The following is a 23,178-nucleotide window of genomic DNA, read 5'->3' on the forward strand; positions in this document are numbered from 1 at the left end:
GGTGATCTGTAAAACATAAATTCATTGACACAGATTATAACTAAGGACATTCCAAGATGGATCATTTTGTAGAGGGAAAAAAATCCTTTCTTAATGTTAATAGTTACCTTTTAATTTCTGTTTTGTAAATTCATTTTTGCAGGTAATACCTGTATTGAAGTGATCTTAATTTTTTTTAATGACAGTATAAGGGGAATTGCTATATCCTATATCCATTTCCTGCATTTTAAAGCCCACCATAATAACCTACTCATTTCACCCATCTTACAAGCTATTCATTCTGCTGTGCTTCCTGCGTTCTTCTCGACAAATTCCCCTATGTCTTTAAACCTTGAAACCAAAATTTATTCCACTTACTCATCTTATCGAAAACCTGGCTGACCCTAAAAATACCACATCACTTGCAATTCTCTCCACTGCTGACTGCTGCTTCTCCTGTTTCACCTGACTTATAGAGCCAGGAGGAGAATAGTAATATTCCTTGTTCTCCCTTACTACTTCCAGATCTTTCTTCTCCTTCATCTCTCTTTTTTTTTTTAAACATCTATGCAATCTGATTATAACATCCTCTCTCCCTAGTCCCTATTGTTGCTATTTCCTGACCTCCAGTTCATTCTCCCCAGTTTTCTCAGTGACTTTATGGCTTATGATCTATTTTTTCACTTCCTTGCCATCATTCTGATGAAGTATTCACTGTAACATTCTGACTTTCCTGTTATCAGATCAACAAGTAATTTCCTCTGTATCCCTCAGCGATATGGGATGCTTTTGATCCCTTCCTATGATTTTTACTGCAGGATATCTCACTGGCATCCCTTCCCTGGAGGCAGGTTGGGGCAGTGGGAAGAGTGTCGGCTTTGGAGTCAGGGAACCTGAATGCGCATTCTGGCTTTATTAGCCCTCACCTGTGCATTCAGTCTTGCTTAATTTTTTGTTGATCTTAACTTCCTGAGCTGTGTATGGGGAGGGTGTTGGACTCGGTGCCCCTGAGGAGTTTTCAAGGTCTGTATCTGCGATCTGAGAACCTGTGGGTTATCATCTTCATTTCTTGAAACACAGTCAGCTTCTTTCTTAGACAATCCAGTCTGTTCCTCTTAGAGGAAAGCCTTGTATTTGTTACTTAATTTTGAGTGTTCACTGGGCTTCTTCCCTTTTTCCTCTGACTCAGAGTCTTCTACCCTCAGCCTTCTGAAACAGATCTCAATTCCGCTCTGACTCTTCAGATTTCTCTTCCTCCTTCTGCTCATATCTTTATTCTTCCTCGTCTTCTGTACACCCTCTACTCTTTCTTTCTGTGGTTGAGGATTAGATAGGAAAGGATTAGTCAAAGATAGGGTTGGAACCTGGCGATTGGGAGATTGGTGCTCCTAATACAAATAGTGAAATTAAGGAAAAGGATGGGTGTAAAGGAAAGATGATGAGCTCCATCTTGGAGGTGATAAGCATGTTATCTTATTTGATCTTTAAAACATTGTATGAGGGAGGCAAGATTAACTCCATTTTACAGGTGGACAACTAAGGGCTCAGAGGTCAAGTGACATGTTCAAGGTCATATAGATGACAGAGTGACAAGTAGGACTAAGCCTTCAGGGCTTTTTTTCACTGCAACATGAGGATAGAGTATTCTGTGTGTTCTTCAGATTAATAATAATAGTGAGGCTTTTAAAATCTGAATCTGGTTATCTAATAATGGGTGAACTTTTACATGCAGTAAATTTTGTTAATTGGATGCCCTTTTAATTATATAATAGTGAGTGAAACACAGGAATAAACTGATGTGATTGGGAGGCAGTGTTGTTAGATAAAAACTAATGGGTACCAGAGGATACTGAACAGGTATTAATTAGTACCAGTATGAAGTACTAATTAATTGCTTTTTAGAATACCGTTGTAATTCACAAAGCTTTAAAATGTTTCTGAAACAAATATTTCTATCTTCCTGAGCTACATGGTAGCATAATTAGTGCAAAATTATTAATTTCTCTCCATTCCATTTAGTTTCATATGGAAAATAATGTTTTTGGCTTAGCAATTTGTTGTTCTATTTAATTTTTCAGAATCTTTAAGTAAAGAGAATTCCTATAGTAAAGACCAATAGCTTTTCTACTATTCATCATCTTGACTCAAGTGTGAGTAAAGAGAAGGATGTATAATATTTTTAGATTTCAAAGATAAAATAACCATAGCAGGCACTGGAAAGTAATAAATATTAGAAAAATCTTGAAAAATATGCTTTTGAATTGCACAGTAGTCACACAATGGTTCTGATCGTTCCTTTAGGACAAAATACAGAAGTCTAGAAGTCATAAACCATTATTTTCTCTGCCCTCATTTGGGGGCTGTTATTTTGTAAAACTAGGATAACACGGAGGGACTCAGCACAGATCCTTAAACATTTTGAATGAGTTAGGCTGGCAGTTTCAGTATTTTGTGATGCAGTTCTTTTTTTTTTTTAATTGTTGTAGGCTTTTTGTTCTTATTTCTTTGCTCATATATGCAACAGTGCATGTTCTGTTTATTGATCCTATGAATTTTTTTAGTTATGGGGCTGGACTTGTGATATTTCATCGGAATGAGGAAAGTCTAGCTAAGGAAACGCCTTTTGCCAGTGCAGGGACAGTTGCTCTTCAACATACAGTTATTGAGTTTTTGGAGCACAGAGAGATTAAGTGAGTTGCCAAAGATCATGTAATCAACGTGTGTCAAAGGTAGTACTTGAACCCAGTTGTGTCTAACTACTGGGCCTGCTCTATGCATAAAGCGTACTGTTTTTCATTACTACGTGAATGGGGACAGAATAATAGAGGCTTTTTGTGATTTTAGTCTGGATGGCAGGTAATCTGAGCACTTTTATGTACAATTGACTTAAATTATTAATATGTGGATATCAATATGGATATTATGTTTATTTTAAATTGAAAACGGAACTTGGAGATCATCTGGTCCAGCCCCTTCATTTCATGGATGGGTTAGACAGGGGAAGTGATTTGACTGTGATCAGCATAGTTTAAGTAGCAGGGCCAGATTTTAGATTCTTAAGTCTGCCTTTTCTAAGCTTCTCTTTCTGCTGTGCTCAACTGTCCTTTAAGAGAAACTTGGACATAAATGGAAATAAATTTGTCATGTATACATAGATTTAGAGCTTCATTTTACAGATGAGGAAAGTGAGGCCCAGAGATGGTAAGTATCATGGTTAGGGATTTATCCAAGGTCAAACAGGGAGTAAGTGGTAGAGCCAAGATTTAGATCCAAGGTCTCTAACATCAGATCCACTGCACTTTGGCTGTGTTCCATGTAATACCATTGTCTTCTTTTAAACCTCCTGAAAAATGTAAAGTGAATTTTTAAAAATAAAAATGGTATTGTAATTCATAAAGCTCTAAATTTTCCTTAGGGACAAAGTTTTAAGTGGGCAGTCAGATACTCAGTTTTCTTGGACCATATGGTAACCTTTAAAATGCAAAACTTATTTCTCCATTTTTTAGTGGAAAATAATGTGTTTGCCTCAACAAATTGTTTTTGTTTAATTTTTCAGAGTGTTCAAGTAAAGGGAATTTCTACATTAAAAACCAACACTGCTAGTAACCCTCCTACTTACCATCATCTTCACCCAAGTGTCGTAAACGAGGAGAAGGATTTAGAGCAGGTGATTGACTTACTGCTTATGTGTAGTCTCCAATAAATTGTTACTTTGGATTCTAATATTATTAGATTTTAAAATTTAAATAACCTTAGCAAGCATTCGTGGGTTATAGTCATTGGAAAAATATTTCAAAACATGCTTTAATAATCATAGTAGGGACATCATGATTCTAATTGTCCTATCAGACAAAATATGAACTGTAGAAAAAGGTATATCATAATTTTCTACTCTATTTTAGGGTGTCATGTAATTAGAACAACATGGTTACTTGCTACTGTCCCAGAATTCAACTTATATCTTAAAACTTTGAGAATAAGTTATGTTGACATAGTTTCAAATTTGTCAATGCAGTACATTTACTCTGTTCAGTTTTCTCTTCCCATTTAGGTAATTGTACATAATTGTGTGTTTGCTGTTCTTATGAATTTATCTTAAATGAAGTTTTTGTATCTTGAGTCTTTATAGCTGGTAATGGGAGAAGTATAACCAATAAAATAAAGAACATCCCTTTTATTAAATGACATGTCTTAATGTAGATTAAGAGCTAGAAGGGATATTAGATGTCACCTCGACCAACTCCTTCATTTTACAGATGAGAAAACTGATGCCTTGAGAGAGATTTTACTTTCCTGTGGTCAGACATTTAAAGACCTGGATCGTCTGACTACAAATATAGTGTTCTTCCTACTAAGTTGGACTGCTGGGCATCTAAATAGAATGTTTAGATGCTTAAAAGTGAATGGAAATGAAATGGGAGTCATTGTTTTAATTCAGATCTCCTGTAAAGATACTAGAGAATTTTTTAAAAATTCTGTTTCTAACCTTTAAGCTTTCTAACCTTTATTTCTTCTCCTATGGGACAGTTATTTTAGATAGACAAGCTGATTTTCAGTTCTCTTGGGTTAGGATATATAACTTATTAAATACAAAACTATTTTTGTCCATACCATTAGTTTTAAATAGAAAACAATGCCTTTGGCTTTGCAATTTTTTCTTGTGTTCAATTTTTCAGAACCTTCAACTGAAGCAAATTTCTAAGATTATTGGCACTACTACTGCTACCTGTTCTACTTATAATTTTGAACCAACTGTGGAGAGAGAGATGGAAATAGAGCAGGTGATCTACTTATTATTTGCTTATAGTACCCTAGAATTATTTATTTTATCTTGGTGTTAAATATAATACCTATTGCTTAATAGAGGACTACTTTTTCTTTTAGTTCTAAATGTAGTATCCTGATTTTACAGAACTTGAGTAATTCAGACAGCTAAGGTTACTCATTTTTTAAACTAAATATTTTCTGACCTTGCATAACCATCAAAATAAAATAGCCATAGATATTTATAGAATTATCAAAATTTGAAACAATAGACTTCAAAAATTCTTGTTTATTTACAGAGATCAGTGGGCGCATTAGTCTATTACATTAATATGACAGGAAACTTTCTAAATGTAGAATTTGTTTACATTTTATTTGAGGGTTTTAAGGTACCCAGGTGTGTTATTTGTGCTTTGTAACATTTATGGTTTATCAAAAGAATTTTTCCACTCAAGTATGTATTTGTATTGCTTTTTTTTAAAAAGGCAAATATTTTGTCACACTTAAAGTACTACAAAAATATCAGCTATAATTAATGAAAAAAATTTAAATGCATCATTGGAGTATACATTTTTATTCTATGTTGATTTATTGTCTACTAAATAAATATTTTTAAAAATGCAAATAAATTAGTTAAATGGTGAATAGTTTGGAACTAGCAGTTGGCAAAATCAGGAAAGACCTTGTGCAGAAAGTGCCACTTGTCCTGAGTCTTAAAGGTAACTAAGGATTCAGAAGGCAGGGATGGAGGAGAAGAATTTATTGAGACATGTGGGATGGCCATGCAATGGCACAAAGATGGGAACTGGAGTTTGCCACAAGGACAGTGAAGGCCGATTTGACTGAATTGCAGAGTTCAGTAGGGAGAGTGTTATACAAGAAAACTGGAAAATATTATCACAAACATTAGAATGTAATGCTTTATTGTGTAATTAAGTATATAATCACAACGATTCTTCCGTGGTTTTATTTGACATTAATACAACAATTAAACGTTGAAGGAAAAAAGTTTTTGTTACTATGACTTTTTTTATCTTTGCAATTGTGTGCTCTTAATACATGTCTGATCATTTTTCACCCTAATTTTATAGTAATTAAAAGAAAAACATTAATCGTCTATGTGTCTGTGTGTGTTTTGTATAAAATATTATTGATTGCTAGCCAGATCCTCATTTGGCTGCTGAAGAGGAAACAAAGAGGTTGGAGGAACTACAGAAAGAAGCAATACAAGAAAGGAGAGAACAGCTTGAAAAGGCTCACATACGGGGAGTTCATGCCATGAGAAAGGTCCATTTGGCTAAAGTAAGCAAAACACAACTATATTTTCTTAGTGTTAAATGTGAATACCAGTAATAGAAATATTTAACATAGCAAAATGGATAATAAATGGGTTGAAATTAATGGAGTATGGAGGATGTTACAGTAATGTAGTTTCTATTCTTACCTCTTCTGATTACAAGTTGAACAGCCTATTTTTATTTTCCTCTGGCACTCCATACATATTTATTAATGGTGACTGTATCATAAAGTCAAATTTCATCATATAGACCAAAAAAATCTCATGTTACAAAAGAGGTTAATTGAGAAAACTTTTTTTTTTTAAAAAGCATAGTGTTTTTTCACTATTAAGATTTAATACCGAAGAGCTAATTCTTTCTATTACATTTGTGTTCTTTAATTTATCTGACCATATCCACAGATACTTTTATAAGTAATTTTAAGAGTGTGAAAACTGGTTTTAGGAATTTAGAGGATTTAGAAAATTTTCCTTGCTAATTTGATACTGTGTGAGTGCTGATAGTTGAGATTACAAGCTTAGAAATAATGAATAGTGTTGGTAGTCTTTTTATGAATTAAAAATTTTAATAATGTGCTTAAATGTTATAGGCATTTTTCTTTGGAAATAGATTTTTTTTATACTTTGAGGTGTTTAAAATTTTTTATTAAAGCTCTGTGCAGAAAAACCACAAAATTGCAGAGTTGAAATTCGGTGGCCAACAAATCTTAACTCAGACCTGAAAAGTATAAAGTTTCTAATAGGCAGAATAATTATCTAACCTTTTCTTGAAGGCCTCCATTGAGGGGGATCCACTCCCTTTTGATGGAGGTGTGTAATGCCTAGTTTGGGGAAATTTATTTTTTCTTCTCGACTGAATCTTGCCTTCTCCTTTAAATATTTAGTTTTGTTATATTATAACCTTGTAGTAAACCATAATAAAATGATTTATGTTATTCTTGGAACTTAGTAGCATCATTGAACGTAGATAACTACCGTCTCTTATAAATCTTTTTATGAGTTAATGAAATACCATTTAAAATAGACTATTACCCTTCTTTGTCTCCTACATCCATTTAGTGATTTAAGAATTATATACAACATTAATGAATCAGAATGTTAAAGTCATTCATGAACAAGTAGTTGGATTAACATCAGTTATTTGCCTTTTAATGTCATTTTACTGGAAAAGTTGAGTTTTTGCTAATTAAAAGAAATTGAGTCATAATCTGACCTTTTTTTAGACATGACAAAAAAAGAAAAGCTTCCTACAAATAACAAAACATGAAAAAGCACAAAGCAATGTTTTATTTAATAATCTTTAGTATTTTAGAAAAGCATTTTATTATTTATGTAGCTTCTGATTTTTCTGTATCCCTTGTATATGGATTGCTAACCCAGTTGAGCATTATAGGAACTTTGCCTACCTTTGTCACTGAGAATCCCTTCCCCTAATAGGCTGTTCCTTACTATCCCACAGATTTCTGTCCCTCTCTTTACTGCTCAGCCCCTGTACTAGCTGCTTTTCAATTCAGAAACCCAAATTATGTTATTCAGAACCTGTTTTGCTTGGTTGCTTCAGGCCTCAGAAGCCATCTCCAATAGTTTAAAATAAGGAAAGTTAGTGATGTCAGGGCTGTTATTATTGTTCAGTGCTTTTCAGTCATGTCCAACTCTTCTTGACTCCATTTGGGGTTTTACTGGAGTGGTTTGTCATTTCCTTCTCCAGCTCATTTTACAGATGAGGAAATTGAGGCAAAAAGGGTTAAGTGACTTGTACAGGGTCACGCAACTCAGGTGTCTGCAGCCAGATTTGAACTCAAGAAGATGAATCTTTCTGACTCCAGGCCCAGCACTCTACCTACTTTGTCATCTACCTGTCTGTCTGGGCTTAGAGTGAAATCTGATTCTGACATATCAAGTTGAAATTTTGTCCATATTTTCTCATATGACATTGTTATTAATGGTGGTGGTTTCTACAGTTAGTAGTGTACTTCAAGTATTATGGGTTAATTAGGTTTTTGTGAGCTATCCATCGTTTATATTCTTTCTATGGGAAAAGGCAGTCTAGCTTCTTCTGCATTCCTCTTTCCTCTCTGGCCAGTTCATGAAAGTTGCTGAGAGGCAAATTTAGGCATAATGTCAGTGGAAACTTCCTAATACTTAGAGCTATCCAAAAATAGAGGTGGTGGGTTGTCCTTCATTGGAGGTCTTTGGAGAGGCAAGATGACTACATGGTCAGTGTTGTAGAGGGGGTTCTTTTTTCATGTCAGGTTATATTTGATAGTCACTGAGGTCCCTAGTAGCTCTGAAAAAATTAAGTAATGAAAAGGAGAGGAGATCACACGGAATTCTTCTGGTGTTATGTTCTTCAAAATCTATATTTTGCTACAGTGCCGTAATAATTTCTTCCCACAATAGCCTAGTTGGTAGAATATTTTTGTCCTTTGTATTTAGGCATACCTGGCAAATATATCCGATAGTAATGTTTCAATGGTTCAATGGCAAAACAACCACAACAATGCTATACCTATTCTAATTGATGACTTCATTGCCCAGAGCCTAATCAGGAACTAGGAAGTAAGCAAAAATACTTTGTGCAGCCCAAAAAATAAATAAATAAATGTGTGTGTGTATATACACATGTGTACATATATACATATGTGTATATATGTATGTGTGTATATACACACAGAGAGAGTTCATATGCTAAATTTCTTGCCATCATTCAGAAAAAGTAGCACATAATTGTAATTAGCTTAGTTATCTTGTTTCTTGAGCTACAGTAAATTAGAATAGAAATTGAAGATGTTCTAGGCAGGCACACTAACACTGAAAAGTTGCCATTTATTGCAATAGAGGGGGACATGAACTATAGAAAGTAACTAATTACATTTATATAATTTTTTTATAGATTACAAAGTGCTCTCTAGTGTAAAAAATATTTTCCCATATGTTTATCTCCTTTGACCTTTAATAAACAAAAATACCCCAAAAACTGAAAACTCAAATAGAATTGCTTTTGGGAACCAGTTCACATAAGGACAAAAAGCTCCTAAGGCCCTGAGGTCTTCCGTGGAGTAAAGCATAGGATGTTCAGCATTTTGAGTATGTCATTAGGAAAAGTTTAAAGGTTGTATTATGTTTAGCATGCTTCATTTAAGAAGGGGAAAATAATACATGTTTGACAACTGACTAACAATGCCTCTTAACTCCTTCAGTGCACCAGGCAGCTGTATGTTGCAAAGATGGGATTTATTGGCATTTGTAAAAGGAGTTCCTTATCAGGATCTCCCTACTTCAGTGAAATCAAAAAAGAAAGCTGGGTAGTAAATAAAAATTGCAAAAATTTCCATATAAAAATTTTTTTAAAGTTTTGATGCTTAAAATTTAAGTGTCTGACTATTTGGTAAATTTAGCCATCCAGAATCACTTATTTCCCAAGGTATCTGGATAGCTGAGGTTTTACTTCACTCACACCAAGAGTAAGTCAGTTATAAGAAACCAAAGTAGGCTAAAAAAAAAAAAAAAAAGCAGTTAGTACACCTACAGTGAGACTAAGGTATGGGTGTAAAAAAGACTAGCAAAGTGAAAGATCTTACTCTTACTCATTTGAGTAAATAAATCTGAATTAATTTGCTTTTTATTTGTAGAGCAGAGAGAAAATAATGAAAGAGCTGGAACAGCTGCAACAAGAGGACCTGGCTCGTAGGAGGCAGAATGTGGCCCAGATGCCACCACAGGTGGTTGAGCTGCCATACAAGCGCATGGCCATGAAAGAGGACTGGCAGAGGGAACTGGAGTTTGCCTTTGAAGATATGTACAACTCGGACAGAAGTAAGATATTTGTTTTTTGTTTCTTCTAAATGTATTAAGCAGATGCGAAAGCCAAAAAAATAGAACAGCCTGTTGTTTTGTTAATAAGGTAGATTTCTCGTATCAAGAGGGTTTGGAAGTTTTTAAAAATAGAGTATCAGCGTGTAAGGTGCTTTTCGTTGTTTTCATTTTTTTAAAAGTTGCTCTTTGGGGGTCTTTTATCTTGTGAAAAATGGGTTTTCATAGTTTTGGAAGAAACTTCTGACATTTCTTTTTTTTAGAGGTGAAAGGAGACCTGATTTTGAAACTAGAGCCAGAGCCTTTGCCAGTTGTGACTGAACTCATCCAAGATGAAGAACTGGATCTTTCCATGGAGCAAGACCATGCATCTGAGGACACTCAGAACCAAGAGAGAATGGAAGAAGAAACTCCATTTCTCACAGAAACAGAGAGTGAGAAACCCTGAAGCCAAGTTCATTTTAAATGAGCATAATTATATCATTTCGAAGAAATAATGCTTTAAGATATACGGATCATAATTTTAATTTCTGGGTCTGTTATATCATAAGGGAAGTGAGTGCTTTCCTTAAAAACTGTCCATTGATTATGTGAAAAGGAAGGTATTCTCATTTTAATGCAAACTTTAACAAGTCACTCACTGTTTGTACTTCTGCAATATCTCTCAAATCCATACCCTTTTCTTTTCATGTACAGACACCATCCTAGTACTGGCCCTCCATCACCTGTTGTCTGGACTCTTAGAGAGCCCTCCTAATTGGTCTTCCCTGCTTCAGATCTCTCCCCATTTCAGTTCATCATCCTCACATCTACCAAAGTGTTTTTCCTAAAATTCAGGTTTGACCATGTCATTTACCTACTCCTATTACCTCTAAGATGACATGTAAACCTTTCTGTGGGGCCTTTAAAATCCTTCACAGCCTGGGTACAACCTTTCTATCAGGCTTCATTATACATTAATCCCTTTCCCTCTCTGTGGTCTGTCCAAACTGGCCTTGCTGCTTCTCACACATAGTGTTCCACATCCTGTTTCTGTTCCTTTATACTTTTGGACCTCTGTGCCTGTAATGCTCAGTCACTACCTTCTACACAAAGGCCTCCTATTGCTCTCCCGTCTGTCCCCTGCCCCCTACAATTGCTAGTGCTATAAAGTAGTTAGGTTTTGGGGGGTTTTTTCATCTATGAACTTATATATAGGTGTCCCTGTGTGTATGCTTCATAGAAAAAGGTGAAGACAGACAGACATGCATGTTGTCTATAATAATGTCAATTCCTTGGTAACAGAGACTTTCAGTTTTTGTTTTTGCATCCCTGTCAAACTAGCATAGTGTTTGTAGGAACTTGTTGATTCTTTCTAAAAAATTTTCAAGTTACATAGGTTTTCAGGTGTGAGGATTAGTTTAGTCTTCAATGTTTTCTTCAAATTTGAGTTCTCTTTCAACTTGAGAATAGTCTGGTACACTGTAAAGTAAAAATTGAAAAATTCATTATCACTGATGAAAAGAAACTCTAACATATTAACCTTGCAGTGTAAATAGGTAGTGAAAAAAGGAATTAGAGATAACAATTGTCGCAGTGGTGAGTACGAGACCAGCTCAGTGCTCAGTGACCCGGAGACGCCTCAGGAGACGCATGGATGAGGCGGGAGACAACAAGATGGCAGAAGCTCCTGTTTATTGTTAGCTGGGTGTGGCCTATATAGCCCTCGAGGCACCTTGGGATCACGTGATCAGAGCCCATCAGCCAATTAGTAGATCCCATCATTGCATGCAGGCCTTGTGTCAGGGATGTGCACAGGAATGCTTAGCCATTCAGAGGAGAGCCGAACCAGCCATGATTGTTGCGTGTCCACAGAGGAGAGGTCAGTTAAGACTTCCTTGCTTTCACACAACAGACTGTGACCCTCAGCTTCCTGCTTAAGAAGCCAGGACTCCAATAGCAGGGCGCAGCCCCGTGACAATTCCTGTGACAAACAATGGCTATAATAATAATTTTTTCAGTTCAGTGTTTTGTAGCAGCGATAGCTGGCAAATGAGTATAAATGTTATGTGGTTTCAACTTTGTGTTTAATTTTTTTCTTAGTTCCAGAGGCACAGGAGACCCACCATGCATCTTCAAAAACTGTGTTAAAAAAATTACTAGACAGAATCCAAAGCCAAAGATCACAGTGGGCAAATAAGTACACTCCTGAAGATGAAAGTGAAATGCCTAAAATTTTTACTGATGGTGAAAGTGAGACATTGACAGTAGAGACAGGAACAATTGCCAGTGAAGAAAAACCGTTGGATAAACCAGAGCATACACAGGGACAAGGTATTGTTCTCTAGTATCACATGTTAATGCAACACCTATAACTTTTTGATTCTTTTAGTATTTATCGTGCTTCAAAATCCATACTAACTCTAAGGAAGGTATTATCATTCCAAGTTACAGATGAAGAACCTGAGGCCCAGAATTTTACTCAAGGTCACACGTAATTAATGGTAGGCTTAGCACTAGAATATGGGCCTCTTCTACTTTTTGTACATTTTAGTAAGATACTGACTTTCTAAGTCGTTTTTCTGAGTTTTTTCTTTAGTTTTTCACTCTCTACCCACCCCCTTCCCCCCAACATGTCAGTCTTGTATTGAAGATTAGGGCATAAATACTCAGATTCTTGTTGAAATGATACTTTTAGTATCTAATGGTTATATAGTATTTGTCCCTTCTTCGTTGTTGCCAGAGAAATTTTTTGATGTTTCCCACTTCCCATTAATTTTTAAACCTTTTATTAGTCAGTGTTTTTGTCATAGTTGACTGGTTCCCCTGTGAATCTTAATACAGATCATTAGTTCAGCTGGTCATTCTGTTCATACAAAACTGCTATCCCTCGAGGATACTCAAACCCTGGTAGCACATGGAGACCCCCATCTAGAGAGAGACCAGAGTGGTGGAGTCTGCAAATTGTCAAGAGAAATGGGCTGGGGCAAGGCAGTGCTTTAAGTTCCATTAGGTGTCCTATGTTAGTAACAATGTTATACATTTGCATAGTTGTTTGCACTTTAAAGTGCTTTCACATAAATCATTTCATTGACCCATATAAAGCGTCTGTAAGACAAACAACACTTAGGAAGATTCCTTGTCTTATGGATGAACACACTGAGGCTCCTTGGCCACTTCAGTTATTAAGTATCTTTTCTTTATATTTCTTGATACTTTGTACTTATGGTATTCTTTCTATATTAAGATTATTTGTTTACGTCCAACCTATTCAAAAGTATCTTTTCTTTATACTTCATGATCCTTTGTACTTAACCTATGGCATTTTTGCTACATTATATTAGGTTTATTTATGGATATATATTATCTCTCCCCATTAGATTGTAAAATTTTAAGATAGGATTCATATCCTTGTATCCCTACTGCTTAGCACAGTACCTTACACAAAGTTTTCAGTAAATGTTTTTGTTTGAGGAAAGGAAAACTTTGAAAGGAGACAGATTGAGTTAAAATGTGGTCAGGAGGACCTGAGTTCAAATTTGGCCTCAGACACTTGACACTTACTAGCTGTGTGACCCTGGGCAAGTCACTTAACCCTAAATGCGCCCCCACCCCCAAAAAAAAGCCTACCATGTTGAAGACTCTGCTAAAAACTGTTGTTCTGGTTGAAGTAGATGGAAAAAAAAATTCATCCTTAACATAGATATGTAGTTGGAAAAGGAAAGAGTATTTTAAAAGGTAAATAATGTCCAAGTGTTGTTATGAAAATAATTTTGACCAAGGACCACAGATCATATTTTGAGATCTGCAGGTATGGAAGATAGTTTTTGTTTGTTTCGATTTGGTTTTGACTTGGACTTTTTACTTTGTTTCTGGGTTTCTGGTACTTAAACTGGCTCTGCTCATTTTAGTTGTATCAGTGCTAGGAAATTCTCTAGTGCAATTTCTCTTTGCTTAACCCAACTGGTTATGTGTTTATCTGTCATAAAATGATATTACTTCAATTAAAGATAAGAGACAACAAAAAATTTAAGATTTAAATATAATTGTTGAACATTTCAAATTATTGATAACTATTTTCAATTTGTTTTTTTTAAGTAGCATTTTTGAGGAGGGCTATCTTATTATATCGTGAAGTGTTGAGAAATACAATTTATTTTATGCTATTTTAAACATCAACACAAAGACTGTTTAGCTTCAGGTTTAAACTCCTTACATTCACGTGCAGTTATCTGTATCATCAATTTGTTCCAGATGACATGTCTGTGACACTTAACCTTGCATGTTTCAGATTCAGTATTTGCTGAACTTCATTCACTGTCAGAGTGAATTTGCCCTGCTATGTTTGCTTTTGTTTATTTTTATTTTAACTTTGTGCTGTTTTTAAAAGTGGATTTTCTTGTCCAGCCCTTTTCATTTTTTAAGAAACTGAGGTATGGAGAAGTTAACTGACTTGCTCCAGATCACCTAAGTAGTATGTGAGAGGAAGGCTTTGACCCCAGGTCCTTTGATGCCAGATCTAGTGCTCTTTCTACTATACTAAACTTACCCATTAAAAAGATCTAATAATTTTGGCCATTGCTTCACCTTCCCTTCTCCAGCCTCAGGGTCTTATCTTCTCCTAAAGAGGTATGTGTACCCCAGAGTCTGGGTACTCGTTTAAAAGGAATAATCTCTAGGTTTTATAAATCAAAATCCCCTGTGCAAAATTAGAGGATCTTTTTTGGCTTTGTTCACATATAGACTTGAGTAATAATATTGGATTAGTTATTATAGCCAATATTATTTGCTGTTGAAGGTGAAACAAAACTTACTGGCATTGGAGGTGAAACATTCAAAATTGAGTTGGGAACAATGCTGGAAGAAGAAAAACCATTCAAAAACCTTACAGAATCTGGAAAGAAAAAAGGTAATACATACATTTTTTTTCTCCAAAGCCCCTAGTTAAATATTAGATTGGTCTTAATGCTTTTTAATTTCCCCGTTTAGCACATTACATATTGATCTGTGAAATAAGCTAATGGTGAGTAACAGGAAGGAAAGGGAATATGCATTTAAGTATATGTATATGTCAGACACTGTGCTAAATGACAATGGTTGATGTATTATGAAAGTATAAGAATTTTAAAACTCAAATCCACTTCTTGTTTTTGGAATGTTTAGAATCATCTGAAAAAGAAATTTCCCTGTTAGATGAAAAGTCGATTCTGCTTCATCCTTATGAAAAGGCAACTCAAATGAGAATAGTAATGAAGAGACAAAAAGAGGTATTTTTCTGAGATTCTTTTAACTTTTTTCATCTTTGGTTCTAATATTATCCATAAATTTGCCTTGATTTTTGTCCCTTTTTAAAAGATTCCTCCTCTGTGATGCTTCTTCTGATCTCTACCCTGACACCTCACCCTCCTCACCACCTCCTACCAGTGACCTACTACTACCTTCCTCTGAACTTCAGACACACTTGAGTTTATGTGACTCATATAACTTTCCTTTCTTAATGCTTTATATTTTAGCTATTTGTGTGTTTCTCACTAAGCTCGAAGTTCCTTAAGGACAGAGACCATTTAACTTTTAACTTTGTACATAATAGGTGCTGAATCAACACTTGTTAAATGAATGACTGTTTTGCTATCATAATACAGTATGCTGTATTCCAGTTTCAGTTAATTTCAAGTTTTAGAAAATTACCTGAATTGCAGAAGGGTGGAAAATTAAATCTTGTATAAGATTTCAATCTCAAACTTTGATAGCCGTTTTGTTTTAGCATTAAATCTGATAGAGAAAGGTGAATTTTGTTTTATACAGAATGTGTAAGAGTTTTTTTCCTTTCCTTTTTTTTTTTTTTTTTTTTTAATTTTATTTAAAGAAGGGAATCATATGAACCAACCTTCTAGGAACATGAATTTGGAGACAGTAAAAAGTCCCCATAATGCACAAATTTAGAAATTAATTCACTTGATTGCTTCAATATTATATAGTTTGCATTTTTCTTTTTGTATGATGTATGATTTTAAACAGAAAATTAGTCAATACATTTCGGACCAAATTGAGAATTAACTTTGTCTTTTTTAGTCTTAGTAAATAAATATTTAGAACATTAAGAATTCTATTCATTTCAGAATAGTGAATGTATCTTTAGAACGTATTAATAAAGGTTCTAATCATTTCAGAGTGAGATATTAATCGTGAAAATGCAGTAGCCGTCTATATGTGTGTATGTACAAATGTATTTGTTCGTCATTCCGTCATGTTTGATTCTTTGTGACTCCATAGACCATACCTGTTAATGTGGTTTTCTTGACAGAGATACAGTAGTTATTTGCCATTATCTTCTCCAGTGGATTTAGACAAAACTTAAGTGACTATCCAGGGTCACACAACTAGTGTCTGAGGCCACATATGAACTGGGGTCTTCCTTACCCCAGGCCCAGTACTCTATCCACAGAGCCATCTAGCTGCCCTAAATAAATGTATATACACACATATATATGTAAACATATGTGTGTGTGTGTATAATATATAATATATATATCACACGTGTGTGTTTGTATATATAAAATAGAAGTATCCTTAAAAATGTGTCTGAAGCTAAATTTGACAGAGACTTACTTAATCTCTCCAACTTGCTTTAGCCCTATAATGCTTGCTTTGTTGCTTAGCCTTTAGGTAACCAGGTCCTCCGTGGGAAAATGATCAATTTGAGGTCCTTCTTCCCCTTGAGGAACCCAAGAGGGCCTCAGGGGACATCCTGGTACTAAAACTGCCTAATTCACAGTTGAGCTGAGTATGGTGCTAAAGAAAGTTGTAATAGATGTCCAGTTTTGCCCAACAATGTCCATGGCAACTGTTGGTTTAGCTGAGCCCCTAGCATCAGCTGCTGCTTACCTAGAGCACTTTAGCTGGGAAGCTTATGCTTGTAGTCATATAGTGGTGGGTGGATCACTGTGATCCCTTATCTCTGTCAGTGATGGTTGTCCTAATATATGTATGTGGGCGTTATCTGTTCTTTTTCTTGCTGATCTTTGTTTGACAGTAGCAGCAACCAAGAGAAAGCATTAATGCTCTTTATAAATTGGATCCTCTTTGATTAAGAGCTAATCTTTTAATGATGTAATTAGCTTCACTTTTTGCCTTGAAGGTATTAATTTGTGGCTAATTACTTGAATCTTTCTGTTTCCTAGATGATGAAACTTGAACAACAAAAGCAGAAGCAGATTGAATTAATTAGACAGATTGAACAACAGAGAATAAGATTGGAGAGTGAATGCCTAAAGGCTCAAAAAACTCAACTAGAAGATGAGAGGAAAAAAATGAAAGAAAGAAATCAACAGTTTTATTTAAGATATATGAAATCTTACCCCGTTATGGACCAGAGGAAGAAAGAAGCCTATACAGTCTCTCAACATTTGGTAAAATAAAATTTCTTTTAGATTCTCAAGTATCTTTTAAAAAAACACTTTTAAAACAATGGGTACTTTGTAAGTTGTTGGAACACATTTATACTAATATGATGACTTGAATTTTTTAATTGGTGTGGTCAGATTATTCTTCTGACTTGTAGGCATGCAACCATAGTTAATAGCAGACATTTGTGTAATTCTGGGATACAACACTAACAAAACACCTATTAGCCTTGCTTTTGTGAATATTGGTGAGGTTACATGAACTACTTATAATGTCATATTATTTTTAGGTTATGAGTAGATGTTATATTTTTATTACTAATTTCTAATCAGAGAGTGATGTTTTTTAATATAAAGCTTCATAGAAGCTACAATTGAAGAACTTTTTATTTTGGTTGCTTTGTAACTTTATTTTAAATTCATCTCTTAAATATTCTCTTTTATTAGATTGATGATGCTCCAACGTTAGACTTGAAAGTTTCCAGAGAAGATCATAGTAGACAAATGATTCATAACTACCAGCAACATCTTTTACAGCAGAACAGGTATTACTAGTTTATGCACAAGTAAATTTGTGTGTGTGTCTAGTTATTTCGATTTGTTTGTCATACTTTAAGACTCAAGGAAATGGAAATTTCCCAAAGGATTATTCAAGAGTATGTTCTTTCTTCTAGCTATAGTAGCTGGTAACAGATATCTTATTTTCCAGAAGATGAAAATTAGGATTAGTACTTTAGAATGCTGGACATTTTTCTCATCAGAAAAAGTTTGATTTCTTTGCAGGTTTCACAGACAATCCATTGATGCAGCCAGGAAACGTTTGTATGAGTATCAGAATATGTTAAAACAAAGATACCCATCCAAGTCAACCAAGTCCTTTTCGCCTGATTTTGCAAAGCCTAAGGGTGAATCGCTTGATAGAAAAACACTAACATTCCAGGCAAGCTCTCACCTTCCAGGAGTACCAGAACTACCCAGTCTACATTCATTACCAAGTTATCCTGCCCAAACAGTAGACTCCCATTTGCTTTCCATAGAGAGCAGTGAAAGGATATTATCTTCTGATCAGACTGCTCTTTCTTATTCAGGGTCGCTGTTAATTGAACCTACACTTAGTTCAGTACCTTCTGCTGAACCTGAATCTAAATTTAGAAGAATCCAAGATCTCTTTTCAACTGAGAGTCAAAGTCCACAGCCCTCAAGTCATTTCATGAGTTCAGAGGATGGGTGCTTCATTTCTTCAGATCATATCCTACCTCGGAAGGATAGTTTGAAGACAATGCAAAAGCCGTTAGATGTACAAAGGAAAACTCTTCATTTTGGTGAGAAAACCCCAGAAGAATTGGTTGTACATAGGCAGACTGAATTGGAAGAGAGAATACTTTCTAATCAGACTGGGTCCTCATCTTTAGTACCATTATTCTCTCAGCACTCACTCACTTTATCCCCTTCTGCTGAACCTGAATCTGGAAGAATCCAAGAACCCTTTTCAATCAAGAGTGACAGCATAGTTCCCTCAGGCCATTCCCTAACTCAAATAATTCCAGATAGACTTTTATCTTCTTCTGAGGACACCCTACATCAGCAATATAATTTGAACACAACCCTAGAACAGTTGAATATGCAAAGGGAAGCCCTTCACTCGTGCCTGAAAGCCCAGGCAAAACTGGTTTCACATAAATCAGCTTCAGTAGAGGAAAAAGTACCTTCTAGTCAGACTGGGTCCTTTCCTTTCCTACCACTGGCCCCTCAGCATTCACTTAGTTCATCACTTTCTGCAGCATCTGAATGGAGAGGAGTTCAGAAACTCTTTTTAACTAAGAATGAAAGCACAATTCCTTCAAGCGCCTCCATAAAACAGGTATTTCAGGATAGACCTCTGATTTCAGAGGATAGCCTACATCAACAGGACAGTTTGGATATTTTGAAAGTAATGCAAGAGCAGTTGGCTATTCAGAAGGAAGCCCTCCTCTTTGGCCAGAAAACCCGGGAGCAAAACCTTGTAAACAGACCAGCTGCAGTAGAAGAAAAGAAATCTGCTCAGACGGAGTCTCCTTTACTACCACTTTTCCCTGAGCTTGCACTTAGTTCATCACCTTCTAATGAACCTGAATCTGTAGGAATTCAGGAATTCCATTTAACAAGGAACGAGACTACATATCCTTCAAGCTATTTCACAGCTCAGGATAGACGTTTGACTTCTTCAAAACCAATGCTAGTTCAGCAAGATAATTGGGAAATGAATGAAGAACAGTTAGATTTGCAGAGGGAATTGTTTCGCTTTAGTGAGAAAGCTCAGGAAGAACTGATTGTTCATCAACCAGCTGCAGTGGAGGAAAGAACACGTTCCAGTCACACTGGACCCTCTTTGATACCACTGTTTCCTCAGCATTCATTTAGTTCATTACACTCTGCAAAATCTGAGTCTGGAGGGATCCATGCCATCTTTGCAGAGAAGTGTGAGCCTGAATGTCCTTCAGGCGTTTCTTCAACCCAAATATTTCAGGAAAAGGTTTTGGCTTCTTCAGGGCAAACTCCACCTCAGCAGCATAATCAGATGGCAATCCAAGAAGCATTAAATGTACAGAGGGAAGCCTTTTGCTTTAGCGAGAGAACTCAGGAAGAGCTGTTGGTACAATCTAAGGTAGCTTTAGAGGAAAGACTATCTCCTAACCAGACTGACTCTTCTTTCCTGCCACTAATACCACAGCATTCATTTACTTCACTACCTTCTACTGAATCTGGAGGCATCCACATAGCTAGTTCACATCCTGCAACCCCTAATATCCAGGTATTTCAGGAAAAGCTTTTGGCTTCTTCAGAGCACATTCTCCCTCAGCCAGACAATTTGAACCTTCACCAAGAACAATTGACTGTAGAAAGGAAAGCCCTTCAGTTTAGTGAGAGAGCCCAGCAACAGACAACATTGAATGAAAGATTATTTTCTGGTCAGACTGACTCCTCTTTTGTACCATCATTAGCTGAGCATGCATCTAGTTCATCACTCTCTAATTCTGAAGAAATCCAAACCCCTCTTATAGACAAGAGTGAGAACACACATCCTTCAAGTTATTCCACAATCCTTGTATTTCAGGACAGGGTTTCACCTTCAGGTGACAGCCAGTATCAGCAAGGTGATTTGAAAGCAACACAAGAACAGTTGAATATACAGAGGGAAACCCCTCGCTCTAGCCAGAGATCCCAGTTACGGTATCTTGACTACGAACTTGCTGCAGTGGAGGAAAGGACATCTGGTCAGATTGACCCCTCTCTTTTTCTACCACTGTTCCCTCTTCATTCAGTTAGTTCATTGCCTTCAACTGAAGCTGAGTCTAATTGTGGAGGATTCCAAGAACCCTTTTTAACCGGTGGAGAAAACACATTTCCCTCAAGCCAGTCTTCAATCCACGCATTTCAGGATAAGCTTTTGGCTTCTTCAGAACATTTTTCAGCTGCTCAAGACAATTTGAAAGAGCTCCAGAAACAATTGAACATACAAAAGGAATTTTTTGAGGGGAGACAGAAAGCCCAAGAAGAATGGCTTCTCCAAAAACAGACTGAGCTGAAACAACAGGTACAAAAGCATGAGGAGACATTAAAGGATTCACTTTATGAGATTGAGGTATTAATGTTTTATTTTTAAGCAAAATTATTTAAAATTTAGACGACTAATTTGTTTTTATCAGATATCAGTTTGACATCTTTTTATGAACCTAGTCTAAAAGTTTGAATCCTGGCTCTGGAACAAGTTCTTTCTGGGTTAGTAATCTTGACTATATAAAATAATTTTGAACATGCTTCAAACTTCTTATTTGTATTTAAGGAACAGGGACACTTGTTAATGAAATACATCCTGGGAAAGACATAGCTGGATAGCAATTTGTGTGAAAAGACCTCAGGATTTTAATAGAAAGCAAATTAAGTACCAGTCAAGAGTGGGACATCATTAAAGGTTTTTCAGCAGGGCAAAGACATAAAAAAAGTGACCAAAAAATAACTAATTCAATATTAGACTGTATTAGTAGACATATAGTTTTCACATTAAGGAAAACAATCCCTTTGTATTGTACCCTAGTCAGGTCACATCTAGAAAATTCTCTCTGGTTTTGGGTGCCATGTGTTAAAACGGATAAAACTGGAATGTGTGCAGGGGAGGGAGCCACAGTCGTCAAAGGCCAGTTGTTGGTTGTTGTTCAGTTGTTTTCAGTCTTGTCTGTGTCTTCATGAACCCATTTGTGGTTTTCTTGGCAGAGATACTGTAGTGGTTTGCCATTTCCTTCTCCAGCTCATGCAGATGAAGAAACTAAGGCAAACAGGGATAAGTGACTTGCCCAGGGTTACATAGCTAGTAAGTGTCTGAGGCCAGAGTTGAACTCAGGAAGATGAATCTTCCTGAGTTCAGGCTCAGCACTTTATCTATTGTACCACCTACCTGCCCCAAAGGGCCAATATAAGTATCTGTTGAAAGAACTGGATTTGTTCAGAGAGAATACTTGGGAGAACATAAAAGCTGTTTTCAAGGACATCATTCAGAAAAAGGCTCAGACATGTTCTACCTGGTTCCACCCCAAAGGACAGAATTAGGAGCAGTGAGTATAAGTTTCTAAGAGACAGATAACAGGCTTGGATGTCAGGGAGAAAATCATAATGATTAGAGCTATCCATAAGTGGGGTGGGCTACCGTGGAAAGCAATGGGTAAGTGACCACTTGTCAGGCTTGTTGTAAAACAAATTCTTAGTTATGGTCACTGAGGTTTTTTCCAACCCTGAAATTTTTTGATTACCAAGAGATTCAGAGGAGATTGACCAGGATGGTAAGGTGACTTAAAACGATGCTATGTCTATTTGGCTAAGTTGAAATGGGAATGGATGTTTAACTTAGAGAAAATAATTAGGTTGTAACATGATCCCAGGGTTCAAACATTTGAAGAGTTGATAGCATTGGGCTGTTTAATAAAGTGAAATTCAGAGATTTAGTAGCAATTAAAGTCTTGGCACTTGGGTGCAAAAAAAATCTTCACAATTTTAAGATAGGAGAATATGTGAATAGACAGCAGTAGTTGTGAAAGTATCTGAGTGTTTTAGTGGGCTATAGTCAGCAGTATGATACAGCAGTCAAAGAAAGGTAATGCAGCCTTAGGCTGCCTCAAGGAGGCCATAGTTTCCAAGAATAAGGAGGTGATAGTTTCCTTGTACCCTGTCCTCATAGGCAGCTAGGTGGTGCAGTAGATAGAGCACCAGCCCTGGTGTCAGGAGGGCCTGAGTTCAAATATGGTTTCAGATACTTATTAGCTTTGTGACGCTGGGCAAGTCACTTAACTCTGTTTACCTCAGCTTCCTCATCTGTAAAATGAGCTGGAGAAGGAAATGGCAAACCACTTTAGTATCTTTACTAAGAAAACCCCAAATGGGGTCACAGAAAGTCAGACACGACTGAAACAACTCATCAACAACAACTCTGCCCTCATCAGACTTCATTTAAAGTATTGGGTTCTATTTAGGGCAACATGGTTTAAGGAAGATAGTGATAAACTGAAGACTATCCAAAGGAGGGCAATAAAGATGGTGAAGGACCTTGAGTCTTTGACATATGAGAATTGGCTAAAGGCATTGGGTATGCTTAGCCGGTAGAAGAGAAAACTCATGGTGGCCATGATAGCAAGGTATATTATGTAAAGGAAAGGTTCTCTTTGTTCTCTTTGTGCACAGAGGGCTAAACTAGGAACAGTGAGTAAGGCCAACTTAGGTTTGATGTCAGGACAAATTTCCTGACAGTTTGAGCTGTCCAAAAGTGAAGTGGGCTGCTGCCAGGGCTAGTGAATTTCTTATCTTTAGAGGTCCACATATCAAGTATGTTATAGTATATTCCTTTCTTGAATAGCATTGACTGGTTAATTGTTGAACTCTCTCAACCCTCATATTCTGTTATTCTGTAGGATGTGG

At 36.1% G+C, this 23,178-nt stretch overlaps 1 protein-coding gene across 8 annotated transcripts in view; it reads left to right on the forward strand.

Moving 5' to 3' along the window:
- CEP295 (centrosomal protein 295) overlaps positions 1-23,178 on the forward strand; it is an 88,930-nt gene that overhangs the window by 20,193 nt on the left and 45,559 nt on the right. For 7 of the 8 annotated variants that reach the window (XR_003568023.1, XM_027849363.1, XM_027849362.1 and 4 more), the window contains exons 7-17: positions 3,536-3,646; positions 4,656-4,760; positions 5,905-6,045; positions 9,673-9,856; positions 10,117-10,287; positions 11,936-12,166; positions 14,631-14,741; positions 14,996-15,099; positions 17,014-17,241; positions 17,683-17,780; positions 18,019-20,857. Coding sequence is in view for 7 of the 8 variants with exons in the window: in XM_027849363.1 (XP_027705164.1) it covers positions 3,536-3,646; positions 4,656-4,760; positions 5,905-6,045; positions 9,673-9,856; positions 10,117-10,287; positions 11,936-12,166; positions 14,631-14,741; positions 14,996-15,099; positions 17,014-17,241; positions 17,683-17,780; positions 18,019-20,857 (4,323 nt within the window). In the remaining variant the exon portion in view is untranslated. The remainder of the gene's footprint in view (positions 1-3,535; positions 3,647-4,655; positions 4,761-5,904; positions 6,046-9,672; positions 9,857-10,116; positions 10,288-11,935; positions 12,167-14,630; positions 14,742-14,995; positions 15,100-17,013; positions 17,242-17,682; positions 17,781-18,018; positions 20,858-23,178) is intronic. The other variant, XM_027849365.1, reaches the window with a different exon arrangement.

Source organism: Vombatus ursinus, unplaced genomic scaffold (assembly GCF_900497805.2).
Source record: "Vombatus ursinus unplaced genomic scaffold, bare-nosed wombat genome assembly UNPS02007344.1, whole genome shotgun sequence".
Classification (NCBI taxonomy): domain Eukaryota; kingdom Metazoa; phylum Chordata; class Mammalia; order Diprotodontia; family Vombatidae; genus Vombatus; species Vombatus ursinus.